At 31.3% G+C, this 17277-nt stretch overlaps 1 protein-coding gene across 2 annotated transcripts in view; it reads right to left on the reverse strand.

Annotated features, from left to right (window-relative positions):
• Window positions 1-101: 101 nt before the first annotated feature.
• The window catches only part of LOC145680582 (uncharacterized), a 133236-nt gene continuing 116060 nt past the window's right edge, over window positions 102-17277 (reverse strand). For both annotated transcript variants that reach the window (XM_081751234.1, XM_081751232.1), the window contains exon 9: window positions 102-16213. In XM_081751234.1, the coding sequence (XP_081607360.1) occupies window positions 13735-16213 (2479 nt within the window). In that variant the 3' untranslated portion in view covers window positions 102-13734. The remainder of the gene's footprint in view (window positions 16214-17277) is intronic.

Here is a 17277-nt window from a genome sequence, read left to right on the forward strand (position 1 = left end):
AGCTACCTAATCTTGTGAAGTCATAGTTAATTTATAAGGTTATTATACAAAATGAACCTCGCGAAATTTTTACCTTGATTACCTTATCTAAGATCGCAATAATTTGTAAGTACTAATAATTTTAACATTGACTTTTATTTTTAAACATGAAAATAGTAAAATTCAACGCACAAGTTTAAACAGAAATAACAATAGATATTTGCAGAATGTAATTTCGTAATTAAAGTGTAACTAAATCTTAAGAAACGGGGAGCGCTCACGATGTTAATAAATAAACGGCAGACATCAATAAATGAAATAAGAAAGATGTGCCGAGTGTTACAATATTTATTTAGCACCTACGGAATCTCAATGGCAAAAATATAGAAAGAGATTACATGGTTAAAATCATCGTATCACAACAATGTAAGAATTCACAAAATGCTACGTAGTAGACAAGAGACCTACAGTGTAGCTTAAAGGGCACACTACAGCCTCTGCCTTTGCAGTGTAGTAGATAACACTTCGAGTATCACAGGTAGTTTAGAAAGCAACTCTTGTCTGGGATTTGTTTCCTTTCATTTTTCTTTTATATCTTTTATACATTTTATTTTACAAAACATTTGTATATTTTGTTACTTTAGATTGCATACATATAAAAAAAATATGGTTAGTTTACTTTGGGATAGTATACAGAGATATGCTCCGATTAAGGAAGCTCTATGGTTTAAGAAATAAAGCATTTCAGTAATACAACAGAAGATATTTATTTATAATTCTCCACGCAATACTAAAGAATTCGTTTGGTAATATAAACAAAAATCTAAATGAAAAAAAAAAAAAAAAAACTATTTGAGCAACTGTTAGCGATAGTTTCATAGGTTTATGCATTTATATTATCTAACATTTTTTACAGTAAACTTTAAAGAAGATTGGATTCTCTGATGCAATTTATATTGTTATTATATTTTGAAGAACTCATCGTCTTTTCTGTCTTATATAATTATTATTAAATACACAACAAACTTTGTCAATTTATGTCAGAATTACTGTCACAGCAAATAGTATTTTAGATAACATCGAGTACCATGGTTTGTCTTTGCAACTATGATTTAATTATCTTTAAGGCTTCTGATTTATATTCTACTGCAAATAGATTGGGACAATGTGAAAAGCCAGAAACAAGTTATTACGCTCGATACTGAACCATTGAGTAGTAGTGCTAATAATCTTTGGACACTTACGCACTAAAAGATTTTTTTTTTCGTTGTAATATCTATCGGAGTTAGAGTAGAGTATTTAAATTCTCTACGTGAGATATTTTAGCTTTCCCCATGCTTTAACATTAGTTTATTAATATGTGTTTCTGCGTACACAATCTATAGTACGTACAGTTTCTTGAATACACGATGGCGCACGAAATGCTCCGCCATTTGTCTCTCCAGTATCGTTTCAGGTGGACCGGAAATCAAGTTTTGCACCTCAAATGTAGCAGCAGTATAGTTTGGAGAAACAATTAAATAACGAAAGGGAGTCTAACTCACGACGCCGTCACTAGAGGGCTTGGTTAAAAAGATGGCTGACAGGAGGAGATTTACAACGGAACAGCGATCATAAATTTAGCTCTTTTTTCTTTTATTTTGTTATGAAACTTGTTTCAAAGGCGTTTTCAAAAGTTTCATACTCGATGGGGCCACTCAACATAAACCGAAAATTTCTGCGCGAAGGAACAAATTGGAACCAACGTGTCCTCGAAGAAGCCTATATGTTCGCCACAGAATATCAAAACGGTAAAAGTTGCCATATAGAAGAGTCCCGCCAAATCGGCTAGAAAGGCAATAAAGCAACTAGGAGTATCCAGATGCTGTGTTCAACGGATTCTGAAAACTAATCTCCATATGTATCCGTACATCATGTTGTGCAGGAACTCACATGACCAGAAGCAATAGAAAATAATCAGGGTGTCTATAGGTCACGAAAGTCACGAATGCCACGAAATCAGAAAACGGACATGAAAGTCAAGAAATTTAGTTTTTGGGTCACGATTTTTTGTTATCTGTACTAATATAAGTACAGACTGGAAAATTTTATTCAATAAAACATCAAAATTCACCACCAAAATTGTCTATGGTCGGCTTTAGACGCTACTAAATCGCTAGCAAAGCATGCTTCTATTTCATGCATGAAAATTCGGCCTGATTCATACCCAAATTCCCTCTTGAGAATGTCACGAAATTTTATGGTTTGGTAAAGAAAAGTTCACGAAAAAGTCACGAAATTTCATTTTGGAATTTTAGTAGACACCCTGATAATGGTCGTTCGTTAAGGACATAACAACGTTTGGTTTTCTGTTGAGCCAATATGGATGGTGCAGCTTTCATTTGGATGGTGTGTCTATAAAACAAAATGTGCGATTTTGGGCTAATGGAAATCCATGATTGTTTCATGGAAAACATAATGCTCGAATGATTACAGTGTAGATCGCAGTTTCCATCCTCAGAGTGATTTGACCTTTCTTCTTTGAAGAAATGGTAAACAGTGAGCAATACTTGACCATGCTACAAAATCACTGTCCCACAGCACTGTTTTGCCCATCAACACGCAGTGGTTTATGTCCAGAACTTGACCATTTGATTATTTCTGTGAGGTGTACCTTAAGGAAACGATTTTTTCAAAATATCACCAAAATTTGATGGAGGTCAGAAGACTTATTATCAGGCGTGCAGTAAAATTACGGAAAATATATGCCGTCAGGAAAGCAACAAGATAGTTCAAATGAAGTTCAAAATAAAAATAGCGGCTATACTAAATATGTTCTGCATTAGACCATTTTTCCACAGTATATTCTTTCTTTTGATACTAGTTTCATTACAACGTTTTTAATACAAGTAAACGTTTTATCAAAGGAACAAATAGTGGATCATTTTGTATGCCATCCTAATGTTAAATTTATGTTTGTCTCATACTAAGGTAACCAGATAACAGATTTCTTACAGAGTACTTAGCAATACTATCTGTGTAGTGCAAGAAACAAATGCATGTGTTTGTCACTCGTTGCCAAACTACGTCCAGACTAGTATACTTATCATACGTCGCTACACATCTAACTCTCGACTATGTAAAACATGGACCGCTGCTAAAGTCGCTCTATCTACTAACTGAATATAATTCAATTCACAATATTTATTGTTATGCAAAATGTTTCAAATGGACAAAATAGCACAAAATTGAGGCAACTTAATACTTTTACTATTCCGAGGGTTTCCTAACAAAAGAAGAAAACATAAGACAGCTGTTAGTGCAAAAAATAAACTTGGTCAAGGAGTAAATGAAATAAAGAAAGTGGTCTAAGAATATAGTCCCTGAAAACCCACATATAAAGCAGTTTTATGTAATAATGGAAGGAATATTACCAAACAGAACAAATGTTTATTACATGAATCTAAAAATACATAGGAGCCATAATATAGAATATAGAACAGAGAGAATAGAGTGAATACAGACCATCGCTAAACAGGGCAAACAAATACAAAACAAAATATGAAAATAAATAAACAAAATGGCAAATTATTTTATCTAATGCTCTATTCTATCAAAGATTAATACAACGGAGCATATCTCTTGTAATCCAACCCTTGCACTTAAGTTATTTATTTCTTATATTTACCTTGGTCATTGAAATAACTGTTTTCTAACAAAACTACTTGCACGAAACTTACATCTAGACTACTAAACTTTTTTTTCTTAATCTCCTGACTTTGTACTCAAGGGTCCTTGTACAAATATGAAAAACAAAAATACAGCTGTTTCGTTTTTCTTCATCTATAGTATTTCATCTTATATATCAGTAAATGTATACCTATAACTGTAAAATTTCTACATTTTCTTTCTAAAGTAAATTTTCATTTTCTTTCTTTATTTTCTCACATTTATATCGTTAAAAAATAACAAACACGCCCTTTCTCCATGTTGTGCACAACGACTTCCCTATTCCGAATCATTAATTGCCTTCCAAACAATATATTTCAACACGCGGTACCCTTTAAGCACACATATGGCTATCAAAATTCGAAACATGAACCAACGATACGCTTTTTGATGTTTTGATCTTTCTCTTCCTTCTTTGCCTTTTGTATACCTCTTTCTATTTCTCTTTCTTAAATGACAACATTCAAACAACAATCGTTCTTTCCTTTTTTAACACCTTTCACAATTTGATACATCGTAACACACTTCTGCATTAGGTCTTAATTCTAAATGTAGTTAAACTAAAACGATTTTTTTTTAATTAACACGTTTTTTGTGGAAATACAAATTCATCATAAGGGTATGGTTAATATTACTTTGCGACAAGAAACCTCATTGTAGAAATTATAATTAGATCCACAAATATGAAAAAAAAAGAACCATATTCTGATTTTTTTAACGATATCGGTAACGATAAAGTAATCTACTGAGTTCATCTCTTGCGCAAGAAATCCTTTGTTTGACCCTAGGCTCGTGAAATTGTAGTGATAACATCGTGATCATGGATTTTCTTGGAATCTTCCGTTACCTACCACTTTCTCATTCTACCAATTTATTACAATCATTCACTTGTATTTATCTTCTATCTCATTTAATGAGTTCTACTTTAGCGGGGAACATCAAACTAAAAATTTCATTCTAACTCATTTGTCAATAACTTAGAAACGAATGAAATAATTTGAAAGTATATATATTTATATAGATATAGAAAGAACTTAATTGCGTAAAATTTTTGAACTCTATTCGTATTACTTCATTTACCCTGCAGTTCTATACAAGAGCATGTATGAAGTGGGTATAAATTTCTGTGCTGGCAGCTGTACATTCTCATACAACATATATATTCAAAAGATGACCATAAAACCAATCGACTTTCGCTTACACCTCTTTGATATATTTTGGCAATGTATCTGATTGCCTGTGTATGGTATAAACCAATGCGGCGATTTTTTTTTTTACTAACACCAAAATTTTTCTGTAGCAGTATGAAAAAAATGGTTTTAGTTGTCAATATCACTATTAAAGCTTCGTGATATTAATATCATGAAGATATACAAACAAGTACAATATACTACACATGTAAACTATATGAAAATATAACACAATTTTGTAATAATTCAAGAATTTGATACATCTCAATATATTTTGATAAACGATAAGCATGAATTTTACTTAAATAGAAGTATTAAATAAGCGGAAAAGAAACCTTGTCTACACACATAGGATATAAAGTGGAAAGAAAGAAAAAATATCAATTAAGTAATAAAGAAGAGAGTTGTGTCTTGTCGGTAATGAAACAAAGCACTGTGAAATTTTCTGATCAACACATATCTTAAACCTTTTTCATATCATTATACTCATTTCTCATTTATTTACGGACACTAATCAACGTACAGTTAATTAATATTTATCAAATTAAAGTTATAGAAGCTACTGTATTCAACAGCTAGTTATATACTAGAGCGTTAGATATTCCGTCTTACATTAGAATGTAAGAATTTTACTTTCCTGTAATTTTGATACTTTCTGTTTGATTTAAAGTTATCAAATACTTGTATGATTATGCAAGCGCCAGCTATACTCCCTTGTAAAATATTCTGTATAACATTTCAAATATAATGTATCTTATTGTTATATCATCTATGATAATCTTCAAATATATTTATTAAGCTATACTAATAACTAAAATGAAAGGAAAGGTTCTTAATGATTTCAATTCAGTATTGAAAAGTGACAATTATCTGTTGTATTTTTACTTTTTCTATTTTTATGCTAGTGAATATAATCTGTTTGATAGATTATTTCCCCTTATCTTACACATTTCTCTGACACATTTTATCCTCAGAAAAAGTAGGTTAGGTTCGTTAGATCAGGAACAAATGTCTAATCTTATTAAAACTGTAAAGAAATTAAGTGATTCTTAAGACTAAGTTACTTCACATATTATCACATAAAATTTTCCATATCTTATAAAGATCCATTTTCATTATTACGACGCGAATTTTTACTCAAAATTTGTCCATAAAAACTTTTTAATAACTGTAACCTTGACTTTCTCTTATAATAAAGCATTTATCATACTTCTTGATCAAAACTTAATGTGTGTATAATGCCAAAAACATTGACATTATAGATACAGTAATGAATTATTGATTCATACTTTAATATCAAAAAACATTTCTTCTTTTTAAAATAGTACTTTTACATAAATTTCTAAATTTTTTGTGTACATTATGTAGTACATGATTTTCGTTTATCTTTGACAAAATATATTTTTAATATACGAATACAACAAAGAAAAAATTGTAAATAACATCAGTTTACATACTGGAAGTAGTTCTAAGACAAAACAAATGTGGTTATAATAACTACTTATTGATTTCAAAATGACATCGTGAAAGAATTTTTAGAAAGCAAATATTACAATATAAAGTTTAAAATACAATAATTTTACAGTGAACAATGACTATATTTGGTACAGACAAATAAGAAAGTACGCAAAAGATCAATGAATATATCTAATGTGAAGGTACAATTTGCATGCATATAATTATGAAAACAGATACAACTGATATACTTTACACTATGGATAATGAAATTAATAAGTATTAAAAACAATGCGTCATATTTTATCAATATATATGAAAAATAAAAAGTAAAATGGTATACAAAAGATATGCCACCAACTATAGCAATCATTCTGCTTTTTGTAATTCCTAATTCCTGTTGCCTTCGATAAACAATCATTGTTAAAATACAATATTTTGCAGAAGGGAGCTACGTTGTACCATTCTGTTTATTATTTCAAAGATCTTAATATTTCCTATCTCCTGTCCTAAATGCTTAATAATGGATTCATATATAACAGATATTGTGTAAAAAAGTTATTTTAAGGAAAAAGTTAACAATGTTTTCAAGATATAATCAAAAAACCTTTTAACGACTCTCTTCAAATACTTACAATTTTCGGTCATCAGAATGAAAAATAGTGCTTGGAAAATCACGGTTTCTTACTCAACGATGCGAACTGGTCCTCAATGATGCGTAATTACCATCAGTGTATTATCATATAACTTAACTTTTTTAGTAAAATCAGGTTTATTTGACACTGCAAACAATGAAAACAATAGTGTCGTATAATAGTAAGGTAAAATGTCAGCATTTCACATTTACCTTACTATTATACGACATTATTGCTTTCATAAATCAGTGTCAAAATTACGAAAACAAAGCTCAGCTGAAGATACTTCGGAGAAGAAGACAATTTGTACCTACATCATGCACTTTGATCCTGCAAGGGGGCGCGGTGGTTCAGTGGCAGAGCGTTCACCTCCTGTGTTTGGGGTCCCTGGTTCGATCCCAGCTCGCGCCGTGTGGACTTTGTGGTGAACAAACACCGTGCTCGTGGGTTTTCTCGGGGTTTCCCCGTTTCCTCCCACTTCCTTCATTCCACCATTTCACTCATCTCTCATCATCACCGTAAAACTTAAAGATTTCATTTCGATTCATTTCTGATCCTGCAAGTATTCAGAAGTACACACTATAATTCTCTCTTAAGTTTTCTTCGCATAGCTTCTTCTCATTTCTGTAACCGTATGTAAATAACGTTTGTACTCGTAGTAATCATTAGTATGTTAAATACTTCACACAAATGAACGTTTTCAAGTACGTTTATGCAAGTAAGTCTATGCAAGTCGACGAAGTTTAACTAAGGATAATTTAGCTACTTCCCTTACTTTTTTTAACCCAAAAGTTATAGTGTATGGAATTTGTATTTAACTACCTTTATTCCAGGATTCCAGATTTGAAGAAGAAAAAAAAAAAAAAAAACTTTCTATAAATTTACAACTTTTTGTTAAAGGTTTTCTTCTTTCAGAAAAAATATGAGGATGATGATCTAACAACAAGACCTGATTTGCTTCTACAGCAGAAATAAACAGACTTGTACAAATAACGAATAACCTTATTTTAAATATGCATGAAAATATATAATGTAACTTTCTTTATAGGTACTAAAGAAATGCAACATATTTTACATTCTTATAGTATATATATATATATATATATATATATATATATATATATATATATATATATATATATAACGAAAATGTAAAATGTGTATATCTTTACTAGGAGAAGGAAACATTAAAATCTAAGAAAATACTTTGATTCCTTGTACTTTAAAGCATCAACATGTATCCCCACTGATCCAACTCTTGACAATAAAAACATTCATTAACACCAACAATACCATTCTTTTGCCTATCAGTTAATCAATAAGCGCTGGTTACCAATAAAAAATATCTATTCAAACTGTTTCTTGTTACATTCTAACAGAAAACCTCATGCAACAAGCAACCTTGGCATTCCTTCATTTATGTTCTTTATACAATTCGTCAACCAATCTCGCCTAACATTGTTATGTACATACTATCTCACAAATACGCATACATACATTCAAACTGCTCATTCTCACAACATTAACACAAACACAAATAGCTTTTATATTTGTCACACGGCACACAAACCATCAAATACAATCCTTTATTTACACTCACACATTGGCTTAGATAAGCCAATTTCAAAGTAATTGATTTTGTGTTGAAAATACTCCCACTCGTCCGCTCAGATAAGTTTTTAGAAAGTCCTGTAATCGCTAGGCATATTATCTACATAATAATAATAATATTTTTTAAATTTTTATGTATTTATATATCTTTTATATTTTTATCGAACTACATGCCAACAGGAAGAAGTTTGACTAATGCATATATTGTAAAAATTTTCCATTGTACAAAAAGTTTTTGTTGCATAAGAAGCAGTTATTTGGCACGAAAGCGAATCTATGTATTTATATATATAATAATAATCATATATAAATATCGAAGACGTATTTAATATATTTATATATACATATATATTATGAAAGACATAACTTATATAAATTATATGTAAATATATCTATATGTATATATATATTTGTATAATATTATAAAATAATTAAAACAGTAATAAGGAAGATAAACAACAATTCAGTTGACCAATCATAAATAGCATTTTTTTTTTTTTTTTTTTGGTAACTTAGCATTTGTATAAGTAATGGAAAAGGATAGTTAAACATGGAAGATTTTTATGAAAAGGAGTTAATTCGGTGACTGCTGCACACTTGAAATTTAAATTAGGGTATTTCACTTCCGAATTAAATAATATACTGCTTAAAACAAAATTATTATCAGAGGTCCTTGCTGACATCCCACAAATAAAGAAAACTAAACTCTTGCTAATAGAATATAAATCTACATATAGTTCTTAGTAATCTGTACGGGGAATGAATTTCATTCGTTCTTGTCTTACTGTCATGCATAAGGTGAAACTTTTCCTCCCCCAATTTTACCAAAGTGTACATACTGCTGTTGTTCTCCAAATTTGAATTGGCTATTATTTTTACTGAAGATATAACGAATAAGTGTACAATGAGCTCATAGTAAAATTATTTTTCCCACAGACTGATAAAAACCATTTTAGTTGTTCTCGAATTATAATTAAGAGGTTCTTGTATTAATTCGGTGATTCTCAGCATGTTTTGAGAAAATGTCACTCCATCGTATTGTATTAGAGTGTCGTTGCCATTTAGCTAACCAAGCACATAAAAAGTTATAAATCAAGTTATTTGAAAATGTCATAATGTCCTCTGTTGTAAGAAAAAATAGGTTAAAAATGGAATAAATAATAATAACACAATTACTACGAAATACTATTGCGGATTAGTAGGATAAAGCTGCCTCCATTATGTCAATATATTGGTCGCTTTTCTGTCACAGTTACTAAGCACAACTAACTGCTTAAAGGCAACCTGTAGCCTATTTACAGGTATTCACACTTGGAATATATTTTTACTTCAGATTTTAGGTTAATTGTGTTAAGTCCCATAGTGCGCTCAAATAATCAGCAAGATATTTTGAGTTATATCCATTGCAATGAGAAAATATTTCACATCACTAATACTAAAGAAACTCTGAGATATGAACAGTGAACATACCCCACACAAGAAAATCAGAATCTGCATAAGATATTTTGAAATAAAATTGGTGCCGGTATTCATATTCTTTTTTCAATTTTGAAAGCAGTTCGGAAGAAATAAAATAAAGAAAAAACACGTTTGTGTTTGAAGTTAAATGTGACAGACATTTTCAGGATGATTTCCTTGTTGAGAAATACTTCTTACTTACGAAACAAAGCTTTTCTACTTAATGTTATAAAAAAATGTAGTAGATTATGTTCTGCAATGAAATTAGAAACAATATATATATACATACGTACAAAGATGAAACTATCACAGCCTTAATACACAAGCGTACAAATAAAAGCGCTATATTAATAATGTTTTATGATTGGTCAATGAGCATAAATAAAATTATATTTACGAAAGTAGGCTACAAAAATAAACATAAGTTATGTTTTGGCTTGTAAAACACAATAGCAACTATTTATATTAAATAAAAAGTATGACAACATTTAGCAGCGCTAAAAAAAACGCAGAAGAAAATTGTCCTCCACTGGAAATAACATAACTCTTTGGCATTTTAATAAGGAATTTCTGGATAGTGTTTCCGCATACCTGTGAGTTTGATTAATAATAATAATAATCATAATAATAATAATAATAATAATAATAATAATAATAATAATAATAATAATAATAATAATAATAATAATAATAATAATAATAATAATAATAATAATAATACATCTTAAACAGTATATGAACACATAATACTCTGGAAGCATACAATACAAAACTTTTTCCCACGGTACAGAAACAATCATGGAGTTTTAAAATACGGATTCACACGAGAGATGCGTTTAAATATATGTATGTATATATTTCTATCTTATATATTACGCATTTTTATCATAAATTATTCGAGTTATTTCTTTATTTTGCGCTTTGGTAACAGCTGTTAAATAATAATAAAAAAATCCATACACACTATCAACAACATCTTATCGACATACTTACATAATCAACACTAATATGTATTAATAAGTTTTATCTTCTACGAATATCAGTTCAAGAAAAGAACTTTCTTTACTCTAGTACCAGGATTTCACTAACAAAGTTTGTCATTAACAAAAAATCATCATAGTATTATATAAAACTTTGCAAGTTACCCCTAAGGTGAAATAATATACACAACTATTATTTTCTTTGTTTAAAAACATTGATGGAAGGGAGTGGGAGAAAGTTACCTGATTGTAAATGGAAAGGTCAGTTTAAAATCTTGAATTTAAGTATTAAAAAATGTTATCTCATACGTAAGGCCTATTTAAAACGAGTCTTTTGCATGAATTTGCCATCTTTAGTATATATATATGTATATAATGCCCAAATTTTCATTTTACGTATTTCTACATAAAAAAATTAACATTTTTCTATAAATATCATTCTTTTTTTTTTCTAGCGCGTCCAGAGGTATTTTAAATGAATTGTACAGATGTTTACATTGCTCCAAAACATGTACCTTTGCAGAATAAGTCTATTTACACTATGCACATTACCTGTGATTTCATTGTTATACAATGATCAGTTCTCGTCTTTACTTCTCTTTTCAGTTGACTAGAAATTTCTTCCCCAATAACAATTCAAATGCTTATACTTGACAGTGAAAGATTTTGAAGGCTTTTTTCTTAATAAAGCTGGACATTCCGGAAAAAAGTTTGCCTTGAAGTATTTTTTTTTAAAAATGTCCTTTACTTCATTCTGTTTTTCGGTCTTCTCTCTCTCTCTCTTTTGTCTCTGCTCAATAATAATTACGGGCACTGAAATTTTTACATCTGAGATGCTTCTACAACTTTTCATATGAAAGTTGTTACGGTACATATATTTTCACAAAAGCGGTAAAAGGATCTATCACATAATTAAATCAGTAAAACATCGACCGACCTGCACTATTAAAATCAGAAAGATCGGTTATAATGCATTGAATGGAAAATAATGCATCCATAATGGAAGATAACTTAGGCCGGAAAAAGTTTTTTTGGGGTGTGTATTATACTTACTAACCTTTACAAATGAAAGTATTTAATTTTTTTCTCTTAGTGTATAACGCTGAAACAAATCCTTTCACTGTCTCTTGAGCCGTCGTACTTTGAATTTCCTTAAAAGCAACGGGAAGACAACGGTATGATTCTAAACGTTATTCATCCTATGCTATAAATCAATTGCATTAAATATTTTGACTTTTCTAATATTTTTTTTTTTTTTATTTTTAAGTAAATTTAGAAATGGTGTTTCAAACATTTCAACTGTCAAGTATAAGTTGTGTGTTGCCATTTATAATAAACATACACATGAAACACATAACAAGGAAAAGTCAGAAACCTCCTTAGAAAATCATGCAACTTTTTTGTGTCGCATACATAGAGAGCAGTAGTAGCAATATTATACGTTAGCACCATTAAAATTATGCACCAAAATAACTTAAAATTTTGTTTGCTAAATGGAATAATATTTGGTTTATAAATAGACATGAATATTACACAATAAGGAAGTAATATTGAGAAAATTATTAATATAAATAATCTTAATTTTAAAGTTTCCGTTCTCGTGTTTCCTTCAACTACTATTTTATGATTAACCAAGACGTATAGAGTAAATTTCATGAATCACAGATTAATAGAAACAAAACTGAAGATATGCAAAAGAGGATAGAATAATTTATGTATTCTACAAAGAGAATTGGATAATGTGTCACAACTGCTGAAAGTATTATTATTTTCAATTTTTTTCGAAAGTAAAGAGCACTAAACCATGAACTGTACTATTTAGATAGTGTAAGAGGATATATATATATATATATATATATATATATATATATTTAGCTACTAAACAAAATAATTTGGAGTAAAAAATGAACAAAGTACAGGTCAATTACATCAATTACACATTTACAAGCAAGAAAATATTTCGGACAATGAACATGACACAATGTACGATGCTTAAAACGAAATTATTTCAAAGAAAGAATAATAATATAAAGAAAATATATAATAGTTAAACGTGTGTTACTTCATCCTCGATTGTCAAGGATTACAATTCACAAAAATTTCTACTAAACCAATAGGAACACCAACCATTTCATTTAACGATTTATAAGCCAACTTATTCCAATTTAGTAACAATAGAAAAATGTAACACTATCGTTATAATTTTTTAATTGTGATTTTTCTTGATTATATTAGTATGGGACTCTGGTGAGAAGTTTGAATTTCATTACATAATTTTATCTACCTCCAATTTAGTCACTTTTATGCTCAATAAATGTAATTTCATTTAAACTTTGAATGAAAAAAGAAAGAAATTTAGGTTTGTAAACCTCCACAAAGGAAATGTGCGTAACAGGAATCACTATTATTTATATTCGCATTAACGAAGAATATATTATTTTAATATGCAATTACAACTGTATTACTTTTAGTTCAAATTATTGATTTCATTTCAGGAAGACACTAATACATGTATCTATTAAATGCATATAAAAAGAATTTTGATATTAACCCATATTAATCACACAGATAACAGGCTTAACAAAGATAACTTAAATAAGGATAACATTGATCTGGCAACACTAGCAAACAACACACAACTTTTCGTACGTTTCTACTCCACTGTTTTGCATATTTTAAGGTTTCTTGGAATTTTCAGTTTTAACCTTTCTTTAAAGACTAATAATATCCTGAGTAGTGATGGTAGGAGGATGGAGACGTCGAGGCAATGTGAGATGTTCGTGGCGGATGATACGGCGAGGGGGATACAGGATAATTTTGATAACCTGGTGGCGACATTACACGACTAGGGTCTATGTTTTGGTTACTGACAGGAGATATAATACGACTCATATCAGAAACATGATTTGGAGTGTTTGATGGCATAATTCGAGTCATTGGATCCAAATTTGGAGCAGGAGAAATCGGTGACATAACACGAGTTGATGATAAACCCATCTGTGAAGGATGTGGTGACATCACACGCGATTGAGGGTTTGGAGTCATGACTCTGGATGGTAGCTGATGATGATGTGAAGTAACCACACGGGAAGATGCTAACAGAGGTTGTGGAGCAGGACTCATAAGCTGTGAATGAGGAGACACCACTCGGCCAGGAATGGAATGAATCTGTCCGTGGGGAGGACTTAATGGAGACATCGCACGACTAAGTTCCAAATTCGATTCATGCATCGTCCGAGGTAAGCTAAGGTCCATACTGTGCCTAGTAGGAGTTAAATCTAGACTTTGGGAAACAACGTGTCGCTGTAACTCAGCCACGCGAAGAACTTCTGTGTGACTATACCCTGGGGGCGTTCTAGCGATCTCTCCAGGAGGAGAATACACTAAATTTCGTCCACCCATACTGAGATCAACACTCTGGCTAGGAGGTCTCTCCATTTCATATAACATTCCTCGGTGAATCTCCTGGTATCGAGACTGTGGATGAGTAGCAAGATCTGGTCTTGTGAATCCATAACCACTGCTTCTTGACATGTCCAATCCCTGTTCCTGAGGATTCATTAAAGACAGACGAATGGTTTCGGCAGAATTCATATGCGAAGCTAGCGACTCTGTAGTCAAAGGGGGAACAAAACCTGAACGACCAGTATCTGGGCTTCGTAGCGAATGTCCCTGTAGAACACGGAATTCTGACCTAAGATCTTCTTGAAGCTCAGGTAGCTGACTTAGGTGATCCATCGCCTGCCCTGCTTGGCGAGGAGAAAGCTCATCCACATCTTGATGACCTGTAACCAGTTCTATTCCTTGGCGAGACATTCCAATGTCCATATCAGAATGGGTCAATGGACTATGCATCATATCTGCTGTTGCTTCAGCACTTTGCAAGTTGCCACCACTTAAATGCCTTTGTTCGTATTGTTTATATGTCATATCCAAGCCTTCGTCCATACCTTCAGAAGTAGGAATGTTTAACTGATGATGTATTTCATCATGTTCTGAAGGAATCCCACTACCTTTACTTGAAGCCTCTTTTAAACTAATACTGAGATTCTGTGCCACATCTCCCCCAACAGATGCTAACTCATGTTGGCGAACACTGTCTGGAGCCATAGGACTCACATCACCATCATCACTCGACAAATTATCTCCAATTTCTTGCTGAAGAACACCAGTCTCATCTCCAGGTCCAGTTGGAAGTCCGTATGCCGCTTCATTGTGAGTAGGATCAACATGATTTTGTGAAGGATCAGTTTCACCTTGCAAATCATGTGTTGCATGAAGCTCCTCATGATGACCATTTGCCATAGATAACCGTGAGAGATACTTCGATTCAGTCGCGTACAAATTTTCCGTTTTTAAGTCTGTGATCACTGATGTCGGAGTCAACTTAGCAGACATGTCTCTCTCAGCCGCATCGAGTGCAGCCTCAACAAGAAGGCTAGCGTTCGATTCCGTGGTGGGTCGTCTGAATACTTTAGCAGTTTGATCAAATCTTGCATCGAGATCTGCTGAATCATCTTCTTTGTCATCAAAGTCATACACATCCTTGGATTTCAGATCGATTAGACTTTCCGTTGGTATCTTCTCTTTGTCTGGCGTCTTTGGAGCAGTAGCAGAAGTAACGTCACCCATCCATTTCTTACTGCCTTTACTTACTACTTTCGTCGCATAGCTTGTGATGTAGTTATCTAACATATTCGTAGCAGAAGGCTGACTAGAAAGTGGTGGTTGAGAAGTAAGTTGTGACGTAGGGGAAGCTATTATTTGCTGTGGTTCTGACATCGGTTGTTGTTGTTGCTGCTGCTGCTGCTGTTGCTGGATTTGCGATTGATCCTGAACTTCCTCATACTTCTCGTGGGACATAAAGGGAGGTAACGAATCAGTTTTACTTCTGCCTTCTGTACTAGTTCCAGAAATATCCGCTTTCAAACTGGAGGCGCTGCTACTATCATCCAACGATAAGGAACTAGTGTTCTCTGTGGAGTCTCTTCGAAGGCCTCCTTTCATTGACGTGAAACGGGGAACCTTACCTCTACCTGGATCTTCTACTGTTCCACCTGAATAGGCATCGAAGGTGTAAGCGACACATCGTTCGATGGGAGGCATGTTGTCTTCTGAAAATCCGTGAACCTTTTTGTAATGGAACTGAAGACATTGCTTGGTTGTAAATGCCGCTGTGCAGCCATTTTCGTTACATCTATAATAACAAAAATATTAATAATTAGTTTTTTTTTCTAAAATATTACATATTCTTCATAAATCAGTATAATAATTGGTGAAACATGAATCTCGAAAGATAAAAGATCAGGTAAAGCCATTAAATTTCAGTACCAAACTAATTAAAGTAATTAATATATACACGTATTTATAATTATCCGAATTGAACCGTCTATAACCTTATCCTTTTATATCTTTAAACAATTATGTTAATAACGATAACGGCAATAATAATAATAATAATAATAATAATAATAATAATAATAATAATAATAACAATAATTTCATTTTAAGTGCTATGAACAGCTCATAGGCAAAAATATAGCATTATGTTAAAACCATTATATGATAATTTTAAACAGACCACAATATTTATAATATAGAATGAATATTAGATCAAGTTAAGGCCCTTGTCTGAAAGTTAATATATTCAAATTATAAGGTTCAAACTGATTTATAAAACAAGATTGAAATTTAAAAAGATAGTCAATTTCTAATGCATCAGTAACATAACTATGCGCATTAATGTTTCATTTAACTATTGTTTAAAAGAATGAGTCAACCTTGCTTAAAATTGCATATCGAGCATGCAAAAATTTTTGATCACCTATTATCATATTTCGACATAAAAATTGGATCTTTGGATAAAAGATTATAACATAACATAAAGATCCACTGCAGATACATAATAACAATAAAATCAATATTGGCAGCTAGATCCCTTGTCATAACAGTTTAATTTTTTGTAAGAATTGCTCTGTTATTTCTCTTAACATATTTTCAGTTTAAATTTCTGCAAGACATTGTCACTTTTCTCAGTATTTCACATTTAGAATTTAGTGCTACCAATGTCGTATTATTATTATTATTATTATTATTATTATTATTATTATTATTATTATTAATAATAGTGTATTATTAAGCTGATCCAACTAAGTTTTTAGTAGAAAGTTCACTTATACATTTCTTTCATTTTTTTTTCCATAGTCACCGATAAGACATTAAAAGCTGATAATTTAAGTATCAACTGCATTGTTGAGGAAT

The sequence above is a fragment of the Thermobia domestica genome, chromosome 3 (genome assembly GCF_964235325.1).
Source record: "Thermobia domestica chromosome 3, izTheDome1.hap1.1, whole genome shotgun sequence".
NCBI lineage: Eukaryota > Metazoa > Arthropoda > Insecta > Zygentoma > Lepismatidae > Thermobia > Thermobia domestica.